Source organism: Garra rufa, chromosome 1 (genome assembly GCF_049309525.1).
Source record: "Garra rufa chromosome 1, GarRuf1.0, whole genome shotgun sequence".
NCBI lineage: Eukaryota > Metazoa > Chordata > Actinopteri > Cypriniformes > Cyprinidae > Garra > Garra rufa.
In genome coordinates this window covers 29,858,911-29,879,987 of record NC_133361.1, presented here as the reverse complement: position 1 = coordinate 29,879,987, position 21,077 = coordinate 29,858,911, and the positions used below count along the sequence as shown (strand labels likewise).

Below are 21,077 nucleotides of genomic sequence, written 5' to 3'. Positions count from 1 at the left end.
TTACCCCCAACACTATAGTATAATACTACATTTTCAGAATTACATTGTGACCCTCTTAGAATATTTTGTCTTTTTGTTTGAAAAAAAAAAAAAGTAAAATAGCCCAAGTTTTAAAATAATTGTTTTAAATTGAAGATGTATTATTCTGTGTGATAATTTACCGCCGTGGTTTGTATGTTCGTTTTAAAGGAGTAGTTCACTTTCAGAACAAAAATTTACAAATAATGTACTCACCCCCTCCAAGATGTTCATGTATTTCTTTCTTCAATCGTAAGGAAATTATGTTTTTTGAGGAAAACTTTTCAGGATTTCTGTACATATAATGGACTTCTATGGTGCCCCCGAGTTTGAACTTCCAAAATGCAGTTTAAATGCAGCTTCAAAGGGCTCTAAACGGATATTTTCCAAAAAAAATAACACTTATTAACCTCAAATGCTCATCTTGTTTAGCTTTGTGTGTACTGTGTAGAGATTAAACAGTATATAAGTTGTAAATGCTTTTATAAAATAACCGATCGTTTCGCTAGATAAGACCCTTCTACCTCGGCTGGGATCATGTAGAGCCCTTTGAAGCTGCATTTAAACAGCATTTTGGAAGTTTAAACTCGGAGGCACCATAGAAGTCCATTATATGGAGAGAAATCCTGAAATGTTTTCCTCAAAAAATATAATTTCTTTACAACTGAAGAAATACATGAACATCTTGGATGACAAGGGGGCGAGTACATTATCTGTACATTTTCGTTCTGAAAGTGAACTACTCCTTTAAAAAGGACCCTGAAATATTATATACTGTACTGTTTTTCTTAGTATTTACGCTGTATTTCTAGCTCTGTAATGTTATTATTAATTATATTTAAAAAAGAAAGAAAAAAAAACATAACGAGGATCCCAGATGTGACGTAGCGTGTCAATGTTTGATGATTTCCAAATAATAGTGAGTGACTCGCGCTCTGTGGATATTGTATATAGATCTACGGATGATCTACGCGTAAACTTACCCTACCTTACCTTGAGGGGTTGGTGATCTTTTAGCGCTTACACAATCGACAACCTTTGAAAGCATTATGTAAACAAATTTAGATCAATTCACAGACATTCTAATGTTCATAAGGCATACAGTGAATCGATTTGAAAGATTGCGCGTAACCGATGTAGCTGCAACAACAGAGACTGCGTGTCAAAGTTTGGCTTTGTGAATCGGGTAAGTAATTGCAGTGTGTTACTGTGTTATTGACAGCATGTGTAACTAGCACAATGCTGTAGCTAACCTGGAATAACTAAAGATTATGCGGTCGCTAGTAAGAATACATTAAAGCTAAAATGTATTTAACTTATTAATCATTTCGAAGCAACAAAATAAATCCAAGCAGCATACTTTACATAGGTTTTCAATATATAAAATCAAATGATAGCATATTCTCAAAGTCATTCTGTGCCATTGCTTCTTGTGAAGTAGTTGCCACAGAAACCATCACATGGATTTTGCATTCCAGCAACTTTCATCTCATGCTTGATGGTCACGAGGCGCGTGCACATCCGTGACCACCAACTTGCATTCGCTAACGTTGAACTACAGTTAAGGGTAGATTGCAATAAAAGTGTAATATACGTGCTGTAGATCACTAATTACTTGACTTCTTGGTTTGTTTTATAACAGTTTGCTTTCTTGGTTGCTGGTTTTGTTTACATGGAACGAGACACACTCCCTGAAACTCTGGCATCTTACATGTGGATTTAAATGAGCTGAGGATGGCTGATATTAGGACGTATAATGTTGTTATTTTGGGGATAGGATTTTTGCTCATTTTTACAGCCTTCACCACCTGTGGTAATATCGAAGTAAGTTGTGTTTCATTCTCATTGCATGCTAGGATAATCTACAGACTAAGGTGTATGATATGCTGCTATTTCAAAATATGTTTGAAATGTTTATTTTGTTGTGCTGACATTTTTGCAGTATTCATGCCAAAACTTGAAAATTGCTAGCCTTTGCAGTCGGCAGCATTTATACGTTTTTAAGCAAAAAACTTTACTAAATTTACTAAAACACAGCGAAAGCTAAAGTTATTTTACTGCATAAAATGTGGACCCTGGTCTTAAGTAGCACAGCTGTATTTGTAGCAATAGCCAAAAATACACTGGGTGAAAGTCATTGATTTTTCTTTTATGCCATGAAGATATTTTGTGTCAAAACTTAATTTTTGATTAGTAATATGCATTTCTAAGAACTTCATTTGGACAACTTCAAAATGTTGACAACTTTTTCAATATTTTGATTTTTTTTTTTTTGCACCCTCCAGATTCCAGATTTTCAAATAGTTGTATCTCGGTCTAATATTGTCCCATCCTAACAAACTATACATCAATGGCTTATTTATTCAGCTTTCAGATGATGTATATGAATCTCAATTTCAGAAAATTTTACCATTATGACTGGTTGTGTGGTCCAGGGTCCGTGTATCATCTGATCATTCAGTTATTCCACTTAATCTGGCAAACGAAAAATAGGCAAAACAGGTTGATATTTCATTTTTGGGTTTTTCTGAATGAGCCAAAACATGACAGCTGATTTATTTTTTCCGTTTTTCAGCTCGAAACCAAAAATACAATAAACAGGAAAACCAAAACTAAATAATACGGCTAAATTACGTTTTTCTTTATTTTCAGTTTTTGCTGTGTTTTACCGCTTTGCGCATGCGCAATGAATAGCGGCGTAAAAGCCTGTCATCATTTGTGGTACACTATAATGTAAAGATATGTAGAAGATACACGTCATGCCAGCCGCACTTTTTTGCGCGTCTAATCGTGAAGTTGAATCAAATGATTCGAGATCCGATTGGAGCGCTTCGAAACAGTGGATCACGCAGTGTTTACTGATTGGGAGTTTCCAAAAAGCTCATCTGATACTTTGCTCACCTTCTCTATAAAATGCATTCGTTGTTTTAAATTAATAGGCCTAACTTAGGATGTTTTTATTAAATTGTGATGACATAATACAGCTTCCGTCGTATTAAAAACATTTCATGACCTGACACCCATTATTTTTTTCTTACCTAAAAAGACGGGTAATGCGCGTTGTCAACACATTACACTAACCAGTCTCTCCAGGATTTCACGATTTTTTTTGTGATTTTTTTTTTTTGCGATTTATTTTTTTATTTATTTATTAATAATTAGGATATCACATTATCATCCCCCCCGGCAAATCGCACCCATAAATCGCCCCCATCCCCCCGGCAAATCGCACCTATATATACAATATTTATTTATTGCTATTTTCCATCAAGTCAAAAAAGAGTATGATTTTAATGTTTCTGAATAAATTATATTTTGTACATACATTTTGACCGCACCCAGCACGATTAGACGCGCAAAAAAAAGTGCGGCTGGCATGACGTGTATTTTCTACATATCTTTACATTGTGTACCACAAATGATGACAGGCTTTTACGCCGCTATTCATTGCGCATGCGCAAAGCTAAAAATAAAGAAAAACGTAATTTAGAAGTATTATTTAGTTTTGGTTTTCCTGTTTATTGGATTTTGGTTTCGAGCTGAAAAACGGAAAAAACAAATCAGCTGTCATGTTTTGGCTCATACAGAAAAACCCAAAAATGAAACATCAACCTGTTTTGCCTATTTTTCGTTTGCCAGATTAAGTGGAATAACTGAATGATCAGATGATACACGGACCGTCCAGGTTCACAAATGTCCTTCAGACAGTTTTTCTGTTATTTTATTCAGTTTTATTTTAGTAACAATACCATTTTTGTGAAAACCTAAATTCAATAAAGTTTTTCAGTTTGACTATCTAAAAACAGTTTATTGTTGAGGTAAATCTGGGTCAGGCGCATCTCGTGTTTTTGATTTTCCCCATCAGTCAATGAATTATCCTGCATGACTAATGAGATGAACAAATTTAAATGTCATGGTGAACTCTTGTTAACCCCAGAGAGAACTCAATTAAACCATGAAAGGATAAGGATGTCTTCTCATTAGCGACAAATATTCTATAAGGTTTTCATGTTGAAAGTTTCAGTGCAAAATGACCAGCTTTAAAATGTACCCAATGACGTAAGCGTAGCTGACATCAAGCAGCGTCTTGCAGTATAGGTGAGCGATGGGTGATTTGGGCCTGTTGAGCCACCTCTTGTTTCTAGGCATTGGTGATGTGGCCACAAATATATGTAAAGTTATCCATATCAATCGAAGTTCAAAAAACATTTTTGCTATTCAAAGTGATTTTTTATGTTCAAGGACTCATGCTTCTTGTGTCTGAACAATTACAGACAAATCATATCAAGGCTAATCAAGGCTATACTGTTAGCATGATGTTAGCTCTAAACTGCTGGATGATACAGGTGTGTTAAAATAGTAGGAGTGGGGTAATTTAAGCCAAAAGCCCAGGGGTACGTTGAGCCAGTGGCTTACCTCTTCTTAAGATTATAAAGTATGATTTTACTGTAATTCTAGATATTTCATTAATTTTAGACCAAGCATTTTTGATTTTGTTCTTTGTTTTGAACTTGACGCTGTTCTGAAAAATGTTTCAATATGCCTTGTTATTGAAAATTGGCCATCATGAGGCTCACACGTAGATTTTTGAAAGTCATTTTGTTTGAATTTTTCTTTCTTTGATATAGCATGATGTGAAAATATTCAGTTTTACTTTAGCATAATCAATGGCACAGTTTAACCATATGTGGCTCAACTAACCCTCTCCCTGGGCTCAATTTACCCCACACTGGAGGCAAGTTCAACTAAGAGACCGCTTTTTTTGGATAGACTTATTTTGAAAGCAGTTGAAAGATGCACCACATCCTGAAATGTATGGACCCATTACTGTCATGTGCTCAATTTAAATCCACCGTTAGTAAAAACTGGCTCAGCTCACCCCACTTTCCCCTACATGCTTCATGTACAACCATTTTTAAATAGATTTTCTAATTATTTTATTATTTTAATACATGCAGTTTTTATGACTTCATATTCACTACATGTATATTTAACTTAAAAAAAAACATTCTTTGTCACGCTACAGGGCTAGTTAGATAAAAAAAGGGCTAGTTAGATCAACAGCTAAAAGTTTGTATGTTTATTTATTTCTTTCCTTCCTTTTAGCAAACAGTGGTGAAGAGCTTGAATAGCACTAACTTCACTGGCAGTGGATATCACAGGTAAGATCTCAGCCCTTCACCTTTTCTACTACATCCCATATTCATAATTTAGAAATTTATGATGGATATGTAAAAATAATATGCTGCACTGTAAAAACAATGTTTGCATCATTGTGTTACAACATATTTGTTCCAGTCTAATTTAACGTAGCATTATGTTGTTTTACTTGATTTAATGAGCCTTCATAACTTTAACCTGGTTTTCTTTATCAGTATTTAGATTACTAATAATTAAAGTGGTTAAAAAAGTGTAATGAACTCATCACTGTAGGTTGGCCCCAATTTGGCTTAAAATTTAAAGGGAATATAACGTATAGCTGTAATATAACGTAAATGATGTCTCTTTCTGAAATATGTAGTTAGTAGAAAACCCATGAAAGAAAACCTGTTTTGGATTATTGGGGGCAATATTATTTCGATTACGTCTGTGAGCTACTGGTGCTACCTGTTACTATTTTTACTGCAACGCAACTAAAATAAAATACTGATGCAATGCCACATTGTGCGGCTTTTGGTTGTAACTTTCAGTGAAAGGGCAACAAGAGAAGCATTGTAAGTCTTCACTGCTTTCCTAGCGTTTAGAAGAGGAGAAAAGAATCTGAAAATGCCTCAGGACAAATAAAACTTCCTAAAGACCTGCGTCTTTGTTCTTTCCACTTTAGCCCTGATGCCTTTGAGGCTTTTAGTAGACCACAGCTACTGAAAAAGCTTATAAACGGCAGAGAAACGAAACGCTAGATGCCATCCTGGCAGGATGTAAACATGCCGATGCTTGTCGAAGAGTTTCTCACCCGATTTCTCACTCGATTTCTCACTCGATTTCTCACCCAATTTCTCACTCGATTTCTCGGCTTGTTCAGATTAACTGTCGGGAAAAACTGATGGTATGGCATTTGGTTTAAGCCTATGCTTATATCCACTGCCATGTATAAGCTCTTTCAGTAGCTTTGGTCATCATATCAGTATATTATTTTCTGAGATGTGTATTCTGAGTTGTAGCGCCAATAGCTCACTAACTGCAACCATCTGATGTGATCAATATAATGGCAGCCCCCATAGTCCAAAATATGTATGAAATAATGTGGAATCTTTTAAATAACGTAAATCTTTCATGGGTATTTTACTACATATTTCAGTAAGAGACATCATTTATGTTGTATTAAGCCATACAAGTCCCTTTAAGGCAGTGTTTCATTGTAAATGTGTGGTTTTAGTCAGTTGAACACTGGTGAGTTTGTAACTGCGACAAAGAAATGTAAAATAGATCATATGGAGCAGTTTAATGGTGCATTATTTCACAGTGCAATATGATTAATAAGAGAAATAAAGGCTAAAAAGTAATATCACATTTTCTAATGTCAGAAATGGAAGGTAAAACAAACTTGGTGTAGATGAAAATATGCTTGAAATGGGATATCCAATAATTTTCCTTTCTTCTTTTCACAGCCTTGGAATAATATATGGAGTTTTTTCTTTCTGTAATGTGTTGGCTCCCACTATCGTTGCAATAATCGGACCACAGTTTACCATGTTCTTGAGTGGAGTTCTTTATAGGCAAGTATCCCTAATATTTGTTATTGACTGTAGTCATCGTGCTGCTGTTGTCTGTATTGTTCACTTCTGTGTTTTTCAGTGGTTATATAGCTGTGTTCATCATTCCATCCACATGGTCCTTTTATTTCACATCAGTGGTAATTGGCATCGGAGCAGCCAGTAAGTAGATATATAAAATACGCAATCACATTCATAGTGTATTTCATTTCATCAAATATTTCAAAGCTATTCATCATCACCTGTCAGCGTTCATACAAAACTATTCAGTCAGTTATCACCCTCAGGCCATCAAAGACGTAGAGGAATTGTTCATCAGAGCAATTGCTTTAACTACATAATTAGTTAAATAATTTTCTCATCAAATACAAAGCTTGTATGCAGTGCTGCAACATTTTCTCAGCCTGTGTGGTTAGTCTTTTTTTTGTACAGTACACACTTCTATATTTTTAAATTCCTTCATCCACTCAAAGCAATATGGTAGAGACAGGTTCTGGTTGTCACTCAAAAAGGTAGTATCCATTATAGTCAGTCAAAATGAAACATGCAATAGTTTAAATGACTGTTAGAGGTGTTAATTACTTATTTGCTAAGAGGTATTTATATTTAAGTAGTGCGACACGGCTCATATTAGCTCTAAATTCATTTTTAATCATTCTAATTGGTGCAAACTTCTTTTTTCTATCCTTAGTGCTTTGGACAGCTCAAGGGCACTTTCTAGTGGAGAACTCTGATGCTTCCACCATCAACAGAAACACTGGATTGTTTTGGGCTTTACTGCAGTGCAGGTCAGGAAACACTAACAAACATCTCAGCCTGATTCACAGTTAACCTGAAATTGTAATCTGAGATTCACTTTAACATATTAACCTTAATCATTTGTGATCATCAGTAGTAATCTAAGAGGGAATGTGTCATGATCGGGGCTGTGGGGTTTCCCTCAGCCTCCTGAGGTCGCTATTCACAGCCGCGTCCGGGCGTCCGGAACAGAGAGAGCGGTCACCGCCGCGTCCGGAACAGAGAGAGCGGTCACCGCCGCATCAGGAACAGCGAGAGCGGTCACCGCCGCGTCAGGAACAGCGAGAGCGGTCACCGCCGCGTCCGGAACAGAGAGAGCGGTCACCGCCGCATCAGGAACAGCGAGAGCGGTCACCGCCGCGTCCGGAACAGAGAGAGCGGTCACCGCCGCATCAGGAACAGCGAGAGCGGTCACCGCCGCATCAGGAACAGCGAGAGCGGTCACCGCCGCGTCCGGAACAGAGAGAGCGGTCACCGCCGCATCAGGAACAGCGAGAGCGGTCACCGCCGCGTCCGGAACAGAGAGAGCGGTCACCGCCGCATCAGGAACAGCGAGAGCGGTCACCGCCGCGTCAGGAACAGAGAGAGCGGTCACCGCCGCGTCCGGAACAGAGAGAGCGGTCACCGCCGCATCAGGAACAGCGAGAGCGGTCACCGCCGCATCAGGAACAGCGAGAGCGGTCACCGCCGCGTCCGGAACAGAGAGAGCGGTCACCGCCGCATCAGGAACAGCGAGAGCGGTCACCGCCGCGTCCCGAACAGAGAGAGCGGTCACCGCCGCATCAGGAACAGCGAGAGCGGTCACCGCCGCATCAGGAACAGCGAGAGCGGTCACCGCCGCATCAGGAACAGCGAGAGCGGTCACCGCCGCGTCCGGAACAGAGAGAGCGGTCACCGCCGCATCAGGAACAGCGAGAGCGGTCACCGCCGCGTCCGGAACAGAGAGAGCGGTCACCGCCGCATCAGGAACAGCGAGAGCGGTCACCGCCGCGTCCGGAACAGAGAGAGCGGTCACCGCCGCATCAGGAACAGCGAGAGCGGTCACCGCCGCGTCCCGAACAGAGAGAGCGGTCACCGCCGCATCAGGAACAGCGAGAGCGGTCACCGCCGCATCAGGAACAGCGAGAGCGGTCACCGCCGCGTCCGGAACAGAGAGAGCGGTCACCGCCGCATCAGGAACAGCGAGAGCGGTCACCGCCGCGTCCGGAACAGAGAGAGCGGTCACCGCCGCATCAGGAACAGCGAGAGCGGTCACCGCCGCGTCCGGAACAGAGAGAGCGGTCACCGCCGCATCAGGAACAGCGAGAGCGGTCACCGCCGCGTCCGGAACAGCGAGAGCGGTCACCGCCGCGTCCGGAACAGAGAGAGCGGTCACCGCCGCATCAGGAACAGCGAGAGCGGTCACCGCCGCGTCCGGAACAGAGAGAGCGGTCACCGCCGCATCAGGAACAGCGAGAGCGGTCACCGCCGCGTCCGGAACAGAGAGAGCGGTCACCGCCGCGTCCGGAACAGAGAGAGCGGTCACCGCCGCGTCCGGAACAGAGAGAGCAGTCACCGCCGCGTCCCGAACAGAGAGAGCGGTCACCGCCGCATCAGGAACAGCGAGAGCGGTCACCGCCGCGTCCGGAACAGAGAGAGCGGTCACCGCCGCGTCCGGAACAGAGAGAGCGGTCACCGCCGCGTCCGGAACAGAGAGAGCAGTCACCGCCGCATCAGGAACAGCGAGAGCAGTCACCGCCGCATCAGGAACAGCGAGAGCAGTCACCGCCGCATCAGGAACAGCGAGAGCGGTCACCGCCGCGTCCCGAACAGAGAGAGCGGTCACCGCCGCATCAGGAACAGCGAGAGCGGTCACCGCCGCGTCCGGAACAGAGAGAGCGGTCACCGCCGCATCAGGAACAGCGAGAGCGGTCACCGCCGCGTCCGGAACAGAGAGAGCGGTCACCGCCGCATCAGGAACAGCGAGAGCGGTCACCGCCGCGTCCGGAACAGAGAGAGCGGTCACCGCCGCATCAGGAACAGCGAGAGCGGTCACCGCCGCGTCCCGAACAGAGAGAGCGGTCACCGCCGCATCAGGAACAGCGAGAGCGGTCACCGCCGCGTCCGGAACAGAGAGAGCAGTCACCGCCGCGTCCCGAACAGAGAGAGCGGTCACCGCCGCATCAGGAACAGCGAGAGCGGTCACCGCCGCGTCCGGAACAGAGAGAGCGGTCACCGCCGCGTCCGGAACAGAGAGAGCGGTCACCGCCGCGTCAGGAACAGCGAGAGCGGTCACCGCCGCGTCCGGAACAGAGAGAGCGGTCACCGCCGCGTCCGGAACAGAGAGAGCGGTCACCGCCGCATCAGGAACAGCGAGAGCGGTCACCGCCGCGTCCGGAACAGAGAGAGCGGTCACCGCCGCATCAGGAACAGCGAGAGCGGTCACCGCCGCGTCCCGAACAGAGAGAGCGGTCACCGCCGCATCAGGAACAGCGAGAGCGGTCACCGCCGCGTCCGGAACAGAGAGAGCAGTCACCGCCGCGTCCCGAACAGAGAGAGCGGTCACCGCCGCATCAGGAACAGCGAGAGCGGTCACCGCCGCGTCCGGAACAGAGAGAGCGGTCACCGCCGCGTCCGGAACAGAGAGAGCGGTCACCGCCGCGTCCGGAACAGAGAGAGCAGTCACCGCCGCATCAGGAACAGCGAGAGCAGTCACCGCCGCATCAGGAACAGCGAGAGCAGTCACCGCCGCATCAGGAACAGCGAGAGCGGTCACCGCCGCGTCCCGAACAGAGAGAGCGGTCACCGCCGCATCAGGAACAGCGAGAGCGGTCACCGCCGCGTCCCGAACAGAGAGAGCGGTCACCGCCGCATCAGGAACAGCGAGAGCGGTCACCGCCGCATCAGGAACAGCGAGAGCGGTCACCGCCGCGTCCGGAACAGAGAGAGCGGTCACCGCCGCATCAGGAACAGCGAGAGCGGTCACCGCCGCGTCCGGAACAGAGAGAGCGGTCACCGCCGCATCAGGAACAGCGAGAGCGGTCACCGCCGCGTCCGGAACAGAGAGAGCGGTCACCGCCGCGTCCGGAACAGAGAGAGCGGTCACCGCCGCGTCCGGAACAGCGAGAGCGGTCACCACCGCGTCCGGAACAGAGAGAGCGGTCACCAGAGTTCTTATACAAAAGTCCAAATGGTGAACAGCTGTGAGTGAATCAGTGTTAACGACAAGGACAGGTGAATGCTATCAGAAGTGCAGTGTGAATAGCGACCTCAGGAGGCTGAGGGAAACCCCACAGCCCCGATCATGACAGAATGTTAGGAGTCAAAGCAATAGATACTTATCAGGAGCTTTCAAAATAATAATACATTTCTTAAAATATCAGTTCCAACCATGTCATGTTCTTTCTTCCGTGGAAGAGCACAAAATGAGATATTAGACAGAATGTCTAATTTTGTCTTTTCCATATAAAATGAAAAACTGCCAAGCTCTAAAAAAATTATAATTAATATATTTAATAAAATCATAACTCTATAAAGTTATTTTATTAAGTATTTATTATAATTGAGATTTTCTGAATTTTTTTTCATTCTAGTGATTTTATTGTGTTTTGGTATTTTTTTTATGTCTGTAGTTTTTATTCATTTTTAATTTCGGTTTTAGTTATTTTTACGTTATGTTAAACTAAATGACAAAGAGATACAGTTGAAGTCAAAAGTTTCCATACACCTTAAAGAATCAGCAAAATGTTAATTATTTTACCAAAAAAAGAGGGATCATACAAAATGCATGTCCACAGTCCACAAGAAAAAATAGTGTCGTTTTTCCTTCTGGCACATCAGTGAGTGTTTGAACTTTCTGTAATGGTTGCATATGAGTCCCTCAGTTGTTCTCAGTGTGAAAAGATGGACCTCAAAATCATACACTCATTGTTGGAAAGGGTTCAAATACACAAAATTACCGAAAAACCAAAGAACTGGTGGAACCTGAAGGATTTTTTTGAAGAACAGTGGGCAGTTTAACTGTTAAGGACAAACAATGGACTTATGAACAACTATCACTAAACAAAAAAACAAAACACAGCTGTGGATCATTCAGGTAACAACACAGTATTAAAGCAACACTCCACTTTTTTTGGAAATAGGCTTATTCTCCAACTCCCCCCGAGTAAATAAGTTAAGTTTTACCATTTTGAAATCCATTCAGCCGTTCTCCTAACTACAGAAGAGTCAAGTTTTAAATAGGAGAATTAAAGAAACTCGTTGGTCATTTTTGAACGTGATGCTATTGGTCTAATAGGATTCAATGATCTATGCTAAGCTATGCTAAAAGTGATATCACCAGAACAGGAAAACGGCTGAATGGATTTCAAAACGGTAAAAATCAAGTTATTAACTCGGGGGGGAGTTTGAGAATGAGCCTATTTCCAAAAAAAAAAGTGGAGTGTTCCTTTAAGAATCAAGTGTATGTAAACTTTTGAACAGGGTCATTTTTTAAAAAATTCATTCAATTTATGTGAAATATCTTATTCAGATAATTGTTATGCATTTTGTATGATCCCTCTTATTTTGGTAAAATAATTAACATTTTGCAGATTCTGCAAGGTGTATGTAACTTTTGACCACAACTGTACATTGCCATTGACAGGTAGTTTAAGTTTTTTTTTATTTAAAGTAATGTTAAGAAGGGGTTTTCAGTGGTTTTCATTTAATATGTATATACTATTTATATTACTTTTTTGTATGGAAAATGGCAGCTTGTACATTCTACTTAACCTCTCCTTTTGATTTTAACTGAAGAAAAAAAGTAATATTGGAGCATTTTTTCAAAAGCTATGTTTTAACCTCTTAAAACTGTCTTCCTGTATGAAAAGTTCTATTTGTGTTTTCTTTCCAGTATGTTGTTTGGAAATCTATACGTTTATTTTGATTGGAAAGGAAAAACTGAAATTTCAGGTAACATGATGATTTAAAAATTGTATTTTGATAAAACTTGATTGTGTTTGGTCTTTTAACTTAAGTTAATCAGCACTTATTTAATCTCTGCTAACCACAAGATATACTAACTCTCAAATGACAAAAAATATTTCAAAATTTAATCATACATTTTTAAAGTTTTTTTTGTGCGCGTGTACATTTTTTTTTTCTGTCACATTTTCCCCCATTCAGATATAGACAGAAAGATTATGTTTACGGCTCTGCTGGTTATCTCAGTACTCGGGACACTAAGTTTTCTTGCATTGAGGAAAGTCCATCAGCAAGAAGAGGCTCTCTCTGAAGAGGAGGGCCAGTCTCTGTTATCAGCAAGATTGAAGTAAATTCACTCATTCATTTACTAAATCATGATGTTGAATCAGAGATTCCACCTTGCACCAAAAACAAAATATCGTTTTAAATTTCCTTTTATAGATCCAACAATAAGGATTTTTGTTCTGCATCCCTGCCGATATTTTGAATGAATATGCACAAACAAACAAACAAAATAAATAAATTATTTTTTTACTAGGTTTTAAACAATGGTGATTGCTACTTACTGATTCGTCTTGTTAGATTTTGCATTAGTAGCTGATATAAATTGTTGCGTAATGTTGTTTTTTAGATACAAACAAAGAGCAACATCTGCTGTGACGGAAGCTAAAACAGAGTTTAGTAAGTTCATTTGGCTTAAAGAATTATTACAAAAATTCTCATATTGGACATCTATTGTAGTGGTTCACCATTTATTTTATTAACCCCCCCTCCTATTTTTTCTCCCTTAGAGACGATTTTGGAAATCTTCAAAACAAAAACCATATTGTTACTAAGTTTCTGCATGGCATACAGCGGTAAGGACATCCCTAAACAAAACAGCCATTAATTCAATGAACATCTAAGCTTGAGGAGTATGTTTTGATTGCTCCTGTCTCATTGAAGGTTTGGAGCTGTCATTTTACAGTGGCGTTTATGGAACCTGCATTGGAGCTACCACACATTTTGGAGACGCAGCAAAAGGCCTAATCGGCATTTCAGGCATTGTGGTGGGAACTGGAGAAATAGTTGGTCAGTGCACTTTCAGTATGCAAAAACATCAACCCAGGCTCATGAAAATACGTGCCTCTATATGCATTCCTGCAACACCATAACTACAAACCTTGCTGCATGTTTCGTAGCAGTTTTAAAGTGAAATGTCCAGAGAGAGGCGCTAAAACACATGTTCAATACATGACCATGACACATTTTTATTATGTTGGTAACAGGCACAATTTGCTGTTTTTATTACGCTGCTTGTGGTACGTATTGCAGCTGTTCAGTTTTCAAATATCTAGGGAGATAAGATATTATATATATATATAGTATATATAAAGGTTAATGCTCTGTTGTGTTGGAAATTTCCCCTACACCAAACTCAACCCTAAACCTAACCGAGAGTGTTAACAAATGCAAAAGTTATACAAAAAATAACCTCCCTCACTAAAAAAACTGATACAGTATTCTTCAAAATGAATAAAAACAGTGAAATTCAACGAAAACCGGCAATAATTAAATATGTTAAATAATACAAATATCCTTTATGTATTTAATCCCATTTTATTAACCGATGTCTTTGCTGTCGACCTTCGATGATCCAGTTCATCCGTACTAACAAGCAAAAATTACTCAAGATAATCTAACATTTGTTTTCCTTTTTATATTGCTGGAGAGTTGACATTTTTTCTTCTGCGGTCTACTGTACAGACGTGAATTTTCTTTTCTCTAAGCCTGAGGCTTTTGGTGTGAAAAGGCTTTTACATTTGCCAAAAATAGAACTTTCTATATTTAAAACAAACAAGCAAGCCCTGTCCTGATTTAAAAAGTCACGCAAAAGTAACATAATGCATTTCTTTCCATAAAAAGTAACTAAGTAACGTAATTAGTTACTTTTTAGGGAGTAACTCAAAAGTAACTTTCCCCAACACTGCACAGGATGTTAAAATTGTTTTAAAGCCATAATATAATATTCTGCAAGTAACTGTGAAAATAAGTCTTTATTAATCAAAACTCTGTACCTGTAAATCATACTTAGTGTGAAATAGAATAAAAGTTGTCTGAGTTTTACTGCCTCTAGTGTTCATTTCAACTGGAAACTGCAGTGATTCGTGTATATATAGCTAGGTTTTTCAGTTTTGCAGAAATGTGTGTATTTCAAATGAGCCTATGTTGAAAAACATCTACTTTGAGTACTCTTGCATTTTAGTATTATGGACATCTAATGCCAAGCTGAGTAGATACTTTTTAATAGGATTGGAGCTTAATTAGATGCTGTCTTTTGTTTGCAGGAGGAGGATTGTTTGGCCTTGTATTGAAGAATAACCGTTTCAGGCGCACTTCAGTCGTCTTCTTAGGGATGGTTGTACACTTTGTGGCCTTCTACTTGATATTCCTCAACATACCAGATGATGCACCTGTGGTTTTCCAAACAAGCTCACAACATATGCCATATCTGGTACCAAGGTATTCTAATGCATAATATAAGAGAGATCTGCAAAATAATTTGAAACAAAACCAAAAACTGACAGGGAATGTATTAAGTAAGGAATCATTGACGACGGGCCGTAGAGAATTCTTAGAAAATAATGCACACCCGAGGTGGTGATGCGGTCACGACGCGAAGCGGAGTGGCCTTTACACCTCGGGTGTGCATTATTTTCGCAGAATTCTACCGCCCGAAGTCAGTTATTCCGCTTATACTACAGTTACCACAGCTCAAGACATCGATCAGATGATATATTTCAAGACATTCGTCCGGCTTTTATCCTTAAAACGCTATTGTGAGTAGGATTAATTTCTTACGCAGCTCATCCAACAGCTTCGTTGCTAGTTCCAAAACGTCTTTTTAGACCTAGTAACGAAGCTTGAGCCGTTGATAGCAAACTAATGCAGTTAATAATGAAGTTTAGACCGACCGACAGACAAGCAGACGGACGGCAAGAGAGGGGGGAGAGAGTTTAAGATCGTAAATTACCTCTCTCTCTAGTCTGTATCTCTCAAAGGTGACTGGCAGCAACGTCTCTACTGACAGTTAAACTTTAAGTTCATTTTCTTCAAGACCACGCCGTTGCTACCTCGCGTGAGAGCTGTCATGTCGTTTTTAAGTTGTTTATCAGCAGAGATGCGCTAACAACATTAGCGCGAGTGCTAACTGTGTGCGTCTGTGAGGTGAGAGAGAGCGAGAGAAATAGAGTATGTGCTTTCCGTACATAATAAAACGTAATATTGTGGACATAATGTGTCGTTTTTATCGTGTTGTTTACCATATGTTTTAGTTTTGCCAGTATCACTGTAGCTTTTGGTTATTTTGCTGTTTTGGGCTGTAAGGACCTTTGAAATAACGAGAATGAGGTCTCTGCAGAACAACAAAAGGCGTTCCTCAATTTTTGGGCGTTTTCCAATGGGGTAGGCGTTTTTCAACCTCTGTGCCTGGTTTGCTAAAACTTGAGTGAGCGATTCCTAATACTTGAATACGCTTTTCCCATCAGACATGAGTGATAAAGCGAGAAAGCGGTGAAATGATAAACTTTATTTATTTTGTGTCGTTCACACACACGAAAAACGAAAATAAATCTAATGTAATTATAAATAGTTGAGTAATAATGTAATTTTTAATACCTTTAGCTTTTATTAGAGGAAAATTGCATGCAGGTAGGAGAGAATATTAGAAGATATAATACACACTCACAGGCTATTATACAAGATATGTATCTTATAACATAAAGACGGGAAATTTGGTTTATGAAAGAATTCCATATTAAAGATCTCTCAGTAGTTTAATGTAACACTTTAAAAAAAAAAAAGGTACTGTAGCCTGTATTTTATACACATATTTTATTTTGACATAAATGTTGTCGCGATATCGACATAATAGTAAAAAGCATGAAAAAACGAGAAATAATAATAACAACGCATTTCCGCTTATGTACAGGCTTCCGTACGGTCTTGAATGGATGGTTGGAAAATGCCTAGCCCGGTTTGAAAACGCCCAATAATTGGAAAAAAACCTTCTTGTTGTTCCGCAGAGACCTATATTTGGAAATAACTGAAATGTGTGGCGAAGTGATATAGACATGTTACTGCGGTCAAAAGCTGCCTGGAACTACGTTCGCCGTGCGTTTCCCTGAAAATAATGCACACCTCTAGAACGTTCGCCAGCCAATCAGATTCAAGCATTCAATGGCCCCGTAGTATAACTGATAAAAATAGATACAGTGAATGCAATATAAGCATCTGCTGAGCAAAATGTTGACTCCTGAAGAGTCCATTGTTGCATTGTTGATGGCGCTGTGTTTATTTATTCACTGTTGTAGTGTGTCCATCGCCCTGCTCTGCAGCTTCTTGCTGGGTCTTGGGGACAGCTGTTTCAACACTCAACTCTACAGCATTCTAGGCCGGGCGTTTGCTGAGCAGAGCGCACCAGCCTTTGCTATATTCAAATTCATACAGGTACAGGCAGTCTGCATTTATTTAAACTGTATTTTGCTTGACGTCAGCAGGCCTGCTGTTTTATTGACTCAAAAAAACAATCTGCTCGCATAATACTGTCATAAAATATGGGGCCATATAAACTGTGTAGACCTTTTTTATCAAGGATTTGAATTGATCAAAAGTGAGACACTTATGTTACAAAATATTTCGCAATAAATACTGTTTTTTTGCACTTTCTATTCATCAAATAACCCTGAAAAAAATCGGTTTTCACAAAAATGTTTTCAACATTGATAATAATAAAAAATGTTTCTTAAGCAGCAAATCCATATATCAGAATGATTTCGGAAGGATCATGTGAGACTGAAGACTGGAGTAACAATGCTGAAAATTCAGCTTTGACATCACAGAAATAAATTACATGTTAAAATATATTGAAATAGAAACCAATTATTGTAAATTGTGATAATATTTCACAATGTTATTGTTTTTACTGCATTCTTGATCAAATAAATGCTGCCTTGGTGAGCATAAGAGACGTATTTAAAGAAAAGTGTGTGTTTAAGTGTTATGTAATACATAAATGAAAATATATGACTAAAAAAAATCATTAAAAAACAACATTTACACAGATGCGTGTTCATCTACACTACCAGTCAAAAGTTTTTGAACAGTAAAATTTTTTAATGTTTTTTAAAAAAAAGTCTCCTCTGCTCACCCATCCTGCATTTATTTGATCCAAAATACAGAAATAGCAGTAATATTGTGAAATATTTTTATTATTTAAAATAACTACTTTCTATTTGAATATATTTTAAAATGTAATTTATTCCTGTGAGCAAAGGTACATTTTCAGCATCATTACTCCAGTCTTAAGTGTCACATAATGCTTCAGAAATCATTCTTATATGCTGATTTGCTGTACAAGAAACATTTATTATTATTATTATTATTATTATTATCATCAGCAATATTTAAAACAGTTGAGTAAATTTTTTCAGGATTCTTTGATGAACAGAAAAACATTTACAATGTTCAAATGTTACAAAAGATTTCTATTTCAGATAAATGCTGTTCTTCTGAACTTTTTACTTTCAGAATTTATCAAAGAAACATGAAAAAGGTCTACTCAGCTGTTTTTAACATAATAATAATAATAATAATAAATGTTTTTGATCAGCTTATTAGTATGATTTCTGAAGGATCATGTGACTGGAGTAATGATGGATCTAATCAGACATTCTTACATCAGTAAAATATCTCTTAGTATGTAGAGATTAAAATAAGTTTCTGAAAGTAAAAACAAAAATAATAAAAGCTATGTATTTTTCTCTTAACTTTGGCAGACAGAGTATACCCCATAACTTCCCTCATGAATAATTGCATTTAAAGTTCCAGTGGCCAGTAAATAAGGTGAAGTGTATTCAATATAAATTAGATTCAGTGTGTCAATAATAAAATCCCTCTCTCAGTCTATTTTTGCAGCGGTGGCGTTCTTCTACAGTGGCTACATACTGCTGTCCTGGCAGCTCCTCGTGATGGTCATCATGGGATTCACGGGAACGCTGTGCTTTTTCATGGTGGAGAGGATGCAGAATATGTCAGCTGACTCACAGGAGTATTAGGCTGGAATCTTTCTCAGGACACATTTCAGTAAGTCTACTACTTGCACTATTTTGTGTTGTTATTAGGATGAAGTAGTATAAAACACTGTGTGATTTATACAAAAGTGCCTTTGTTGTTGGACTTTTGGGACCTTGAAACAAATAAAATTGCAATTATTATTTTTTATTAACATGCTATGATAGAAGATTTTTAATTGGAATTGCATTTCAATTTTCTCTGTTTAATGAAATTGTATTAGGTTAAGGTGCACTCCTTTAAGGTTTGTTTATGTTGTGTTGACTGACATGGTAGTCATCTTATATGTCACCTTATGTGAAAATTTCCTAGACTTAGTTATTCCATGAGTGACAGTTGGGTTAGCAAGATAAAACTAGTATTCAGCTGGTCATGTGATTTCATAGACCTGCTCAATGTAAAATATAGCAGCTTTTGTTACCGGAGCTGTATTTTCATGTGAGATTTTAATCAGATTTGATAAAGTATTATCCATCTCTTTATGTATGTGTTAATGAAGAAAAATACTGAGTGCACCTTTATGTTTAATGTAAAATGATGTTGAAGACAATCAGATTATGGCTCAGCAATTAAAGGAGTAGTTCACTTTCAGAACAAAAAATTACAGATAATGTACTCAACCCCTTGTCAGCCAAAATGTTTATGTCTTTCTTCAATCGTAAGGAAATTGCGTTCTTTTTTAGTAAAACATTTCAGGATTTCTCTCCATATATTGGACTTCTTTGGTGCTCTCGAGTTTGAACTTCCAAATGCAGCTTCAAAAGGCTCTAAACAATTACATCCGAGGAAAAAAGGGTCTTATCTCGCAAAACAATGGGTTATTTTCTAAAAAAAAAAAAAAATTACAATTTACAGTACAGACATCTGTACATCTGTACTGTAGATATGAATTCAACTGAAAAAACTTGTGAAAAAATATCTTTCAGGTGGTCAAATAGCAAATAGTGGAGCTCTGCAGCCACCTACTGGTAAAAGTGATTTTTTTTTTTCCTTTTAAAACTGGATTTTCCAAAAGATGGGCAAAAATCTTACACTAAACCATGTGAAATTATCCATGTTATCCCCATGAATTAAAGTTAGAAATGTGGGTTTTTTATAAAGTGAATTTTACATAAAAAAGCAGTTTTTGTATAAAAACCCATTTAAAAAATATTTATTTATTAATTTGTATATATTTAAAAAATATCACTAACCCACTGAAAACTGCACAAATGTAGAGTAAAAACTTTAATAAACAGAAAAATATACAGTACAGACCAAACGTTTGGACACACCTTTTAACCTCAAAAGCTCATCTTTGTCTAGCTCGGCAAAACGGGCATTTGAGATGTTTAGAAAATAACTCATCGTTTCGCTAGATAAGACTCTTCTTCTTCGGCTGGGATCATGTAGAGCCCTTTGACGCTGCATTTAAACTGCATTTCGGAAGCTCAAACTCGGGGGCACCATAGAAGTCCATTATATGGAGAGAAATCCTGCAATGTTTTGCCTTAAAAAACATAATTTCTTTACGACTGAAAGAGATGAACATCTTGGATGACAAGGCGGTTGAGTACATTATCTGTATTTTTTTTTCTGAAAGTGAACTACTCCTTTAACTTCTAAATTAAAATATAGTGTATATACAACACTATACAGCATACAACTTCTAGTTTGGAATCTTAAAGATGTTATGATTTTGAAAAATACGTCTCTTATAAAAATGAAATAAATTGTCCACACAGTGGAGCTGTATCATTTCAGTTAAGAAAACATTTCTCTCAGGGTCCTGTTGTATAATTGTTTGATTTTTATAGGATCTGTGAGTGTACAAGACTAATTGACATGTCAATTCACTTTCAGATTTCTTTTTTTTAAATGATTTGGTACTGTATATACACCCTGTGTTCTTTGTGAACCGTCTTAAAGTTGTTAAAACAATTCCAGATTAGCTGGTTCAGATTCTGAAAGTATTACTCATGCATAGCCAGACAGTGAAGTCATGAGAACTCTACCACAAGACAGTCAGAACTGGTTTAAACAATGTTTGCACACTTGTCATCTTCATGTTTGCTTAAACCAATATTGTTTATCTGAAGCAACAGCTCTCTAGCCATAAAGTTCAGTTGCCTGTAATAAGAATGATATTATATTTTACATCGCATAAAATGTGCTGAATATTACACTAATATATTTTATGCATAACACATGTAGTTCAGTCTATTTTATGTTTTAATGTGTCATATGAATGACAATGTCTTTACGTTTGTACTACACACCTAATTAAAAGCACATTTAATTAGATTGCAGCTATGCAATAATTGATGTGTCATATTGTAAATATTTGTGTTTAGATTTAGCCTCTATGCAAAAAAAAGTTTTTTTCAACTTGTTAATTGACAATAAATGTATAATGTTCTAACCTTTGGGTTTGATTTGATGTTTTAATGCATTTAAATAAAGAATTATTATTATTAAAAATATATATATTTATGTCTGTGTGTAAAGTAAATA

At 39.0% G+C, this 21,077-nt stretch overlaps 1 protein-coding gene across 2 annotated transcripts; it reads left to right on the top strand.

The window, feature by feature from the left end:
- Positions 1-1,012: 1,012 nt before the first annotated feature.
- On the top strand, positions 1,013-21,048 carry LOC141286568 (UNC93-like protein MFSD11). 2 transcript variants are annotated; one of them, XM_073818980.1, is made up of 14 exons: positions 1,013-1,204; positions 1,661-1,842; positions 5,125-5,180; positions 6,627-6,734; positions 6,814-6,893; positions 7,423-7,519; positions 12,403-12,461; positions 12,675-12,819; positions 13,105-13,154; positions 13,265-13,330; positions 13,419-13,544; positions 14,801-14,975; positions 16,826-16,961; positions 18,416-21,048. In XM_073818980.1, the coding sequence occupies exons 2-14, from the start codon at positions 1,753-1,755 to the stop codon at positions 18,566-18,568; spliced, it is 1,341 nt and encodes a 446-aa protein (XP_073675081.1). In that variant the 5' UTR covers positions 1,013-1,204; positions 1,661-1,752; the 3' UTR covers positions 18,569-21,048. The 2 variants fall into 2 exon arrangements, with proteins under 2 accessions (XP_073675081.1, XP_073675785.1); XM_073819684.1 differs by lacking the exon at positions 1,661-1,842.
- Positions 21,049-21,077: the final 29 nt, after the last annotated feature.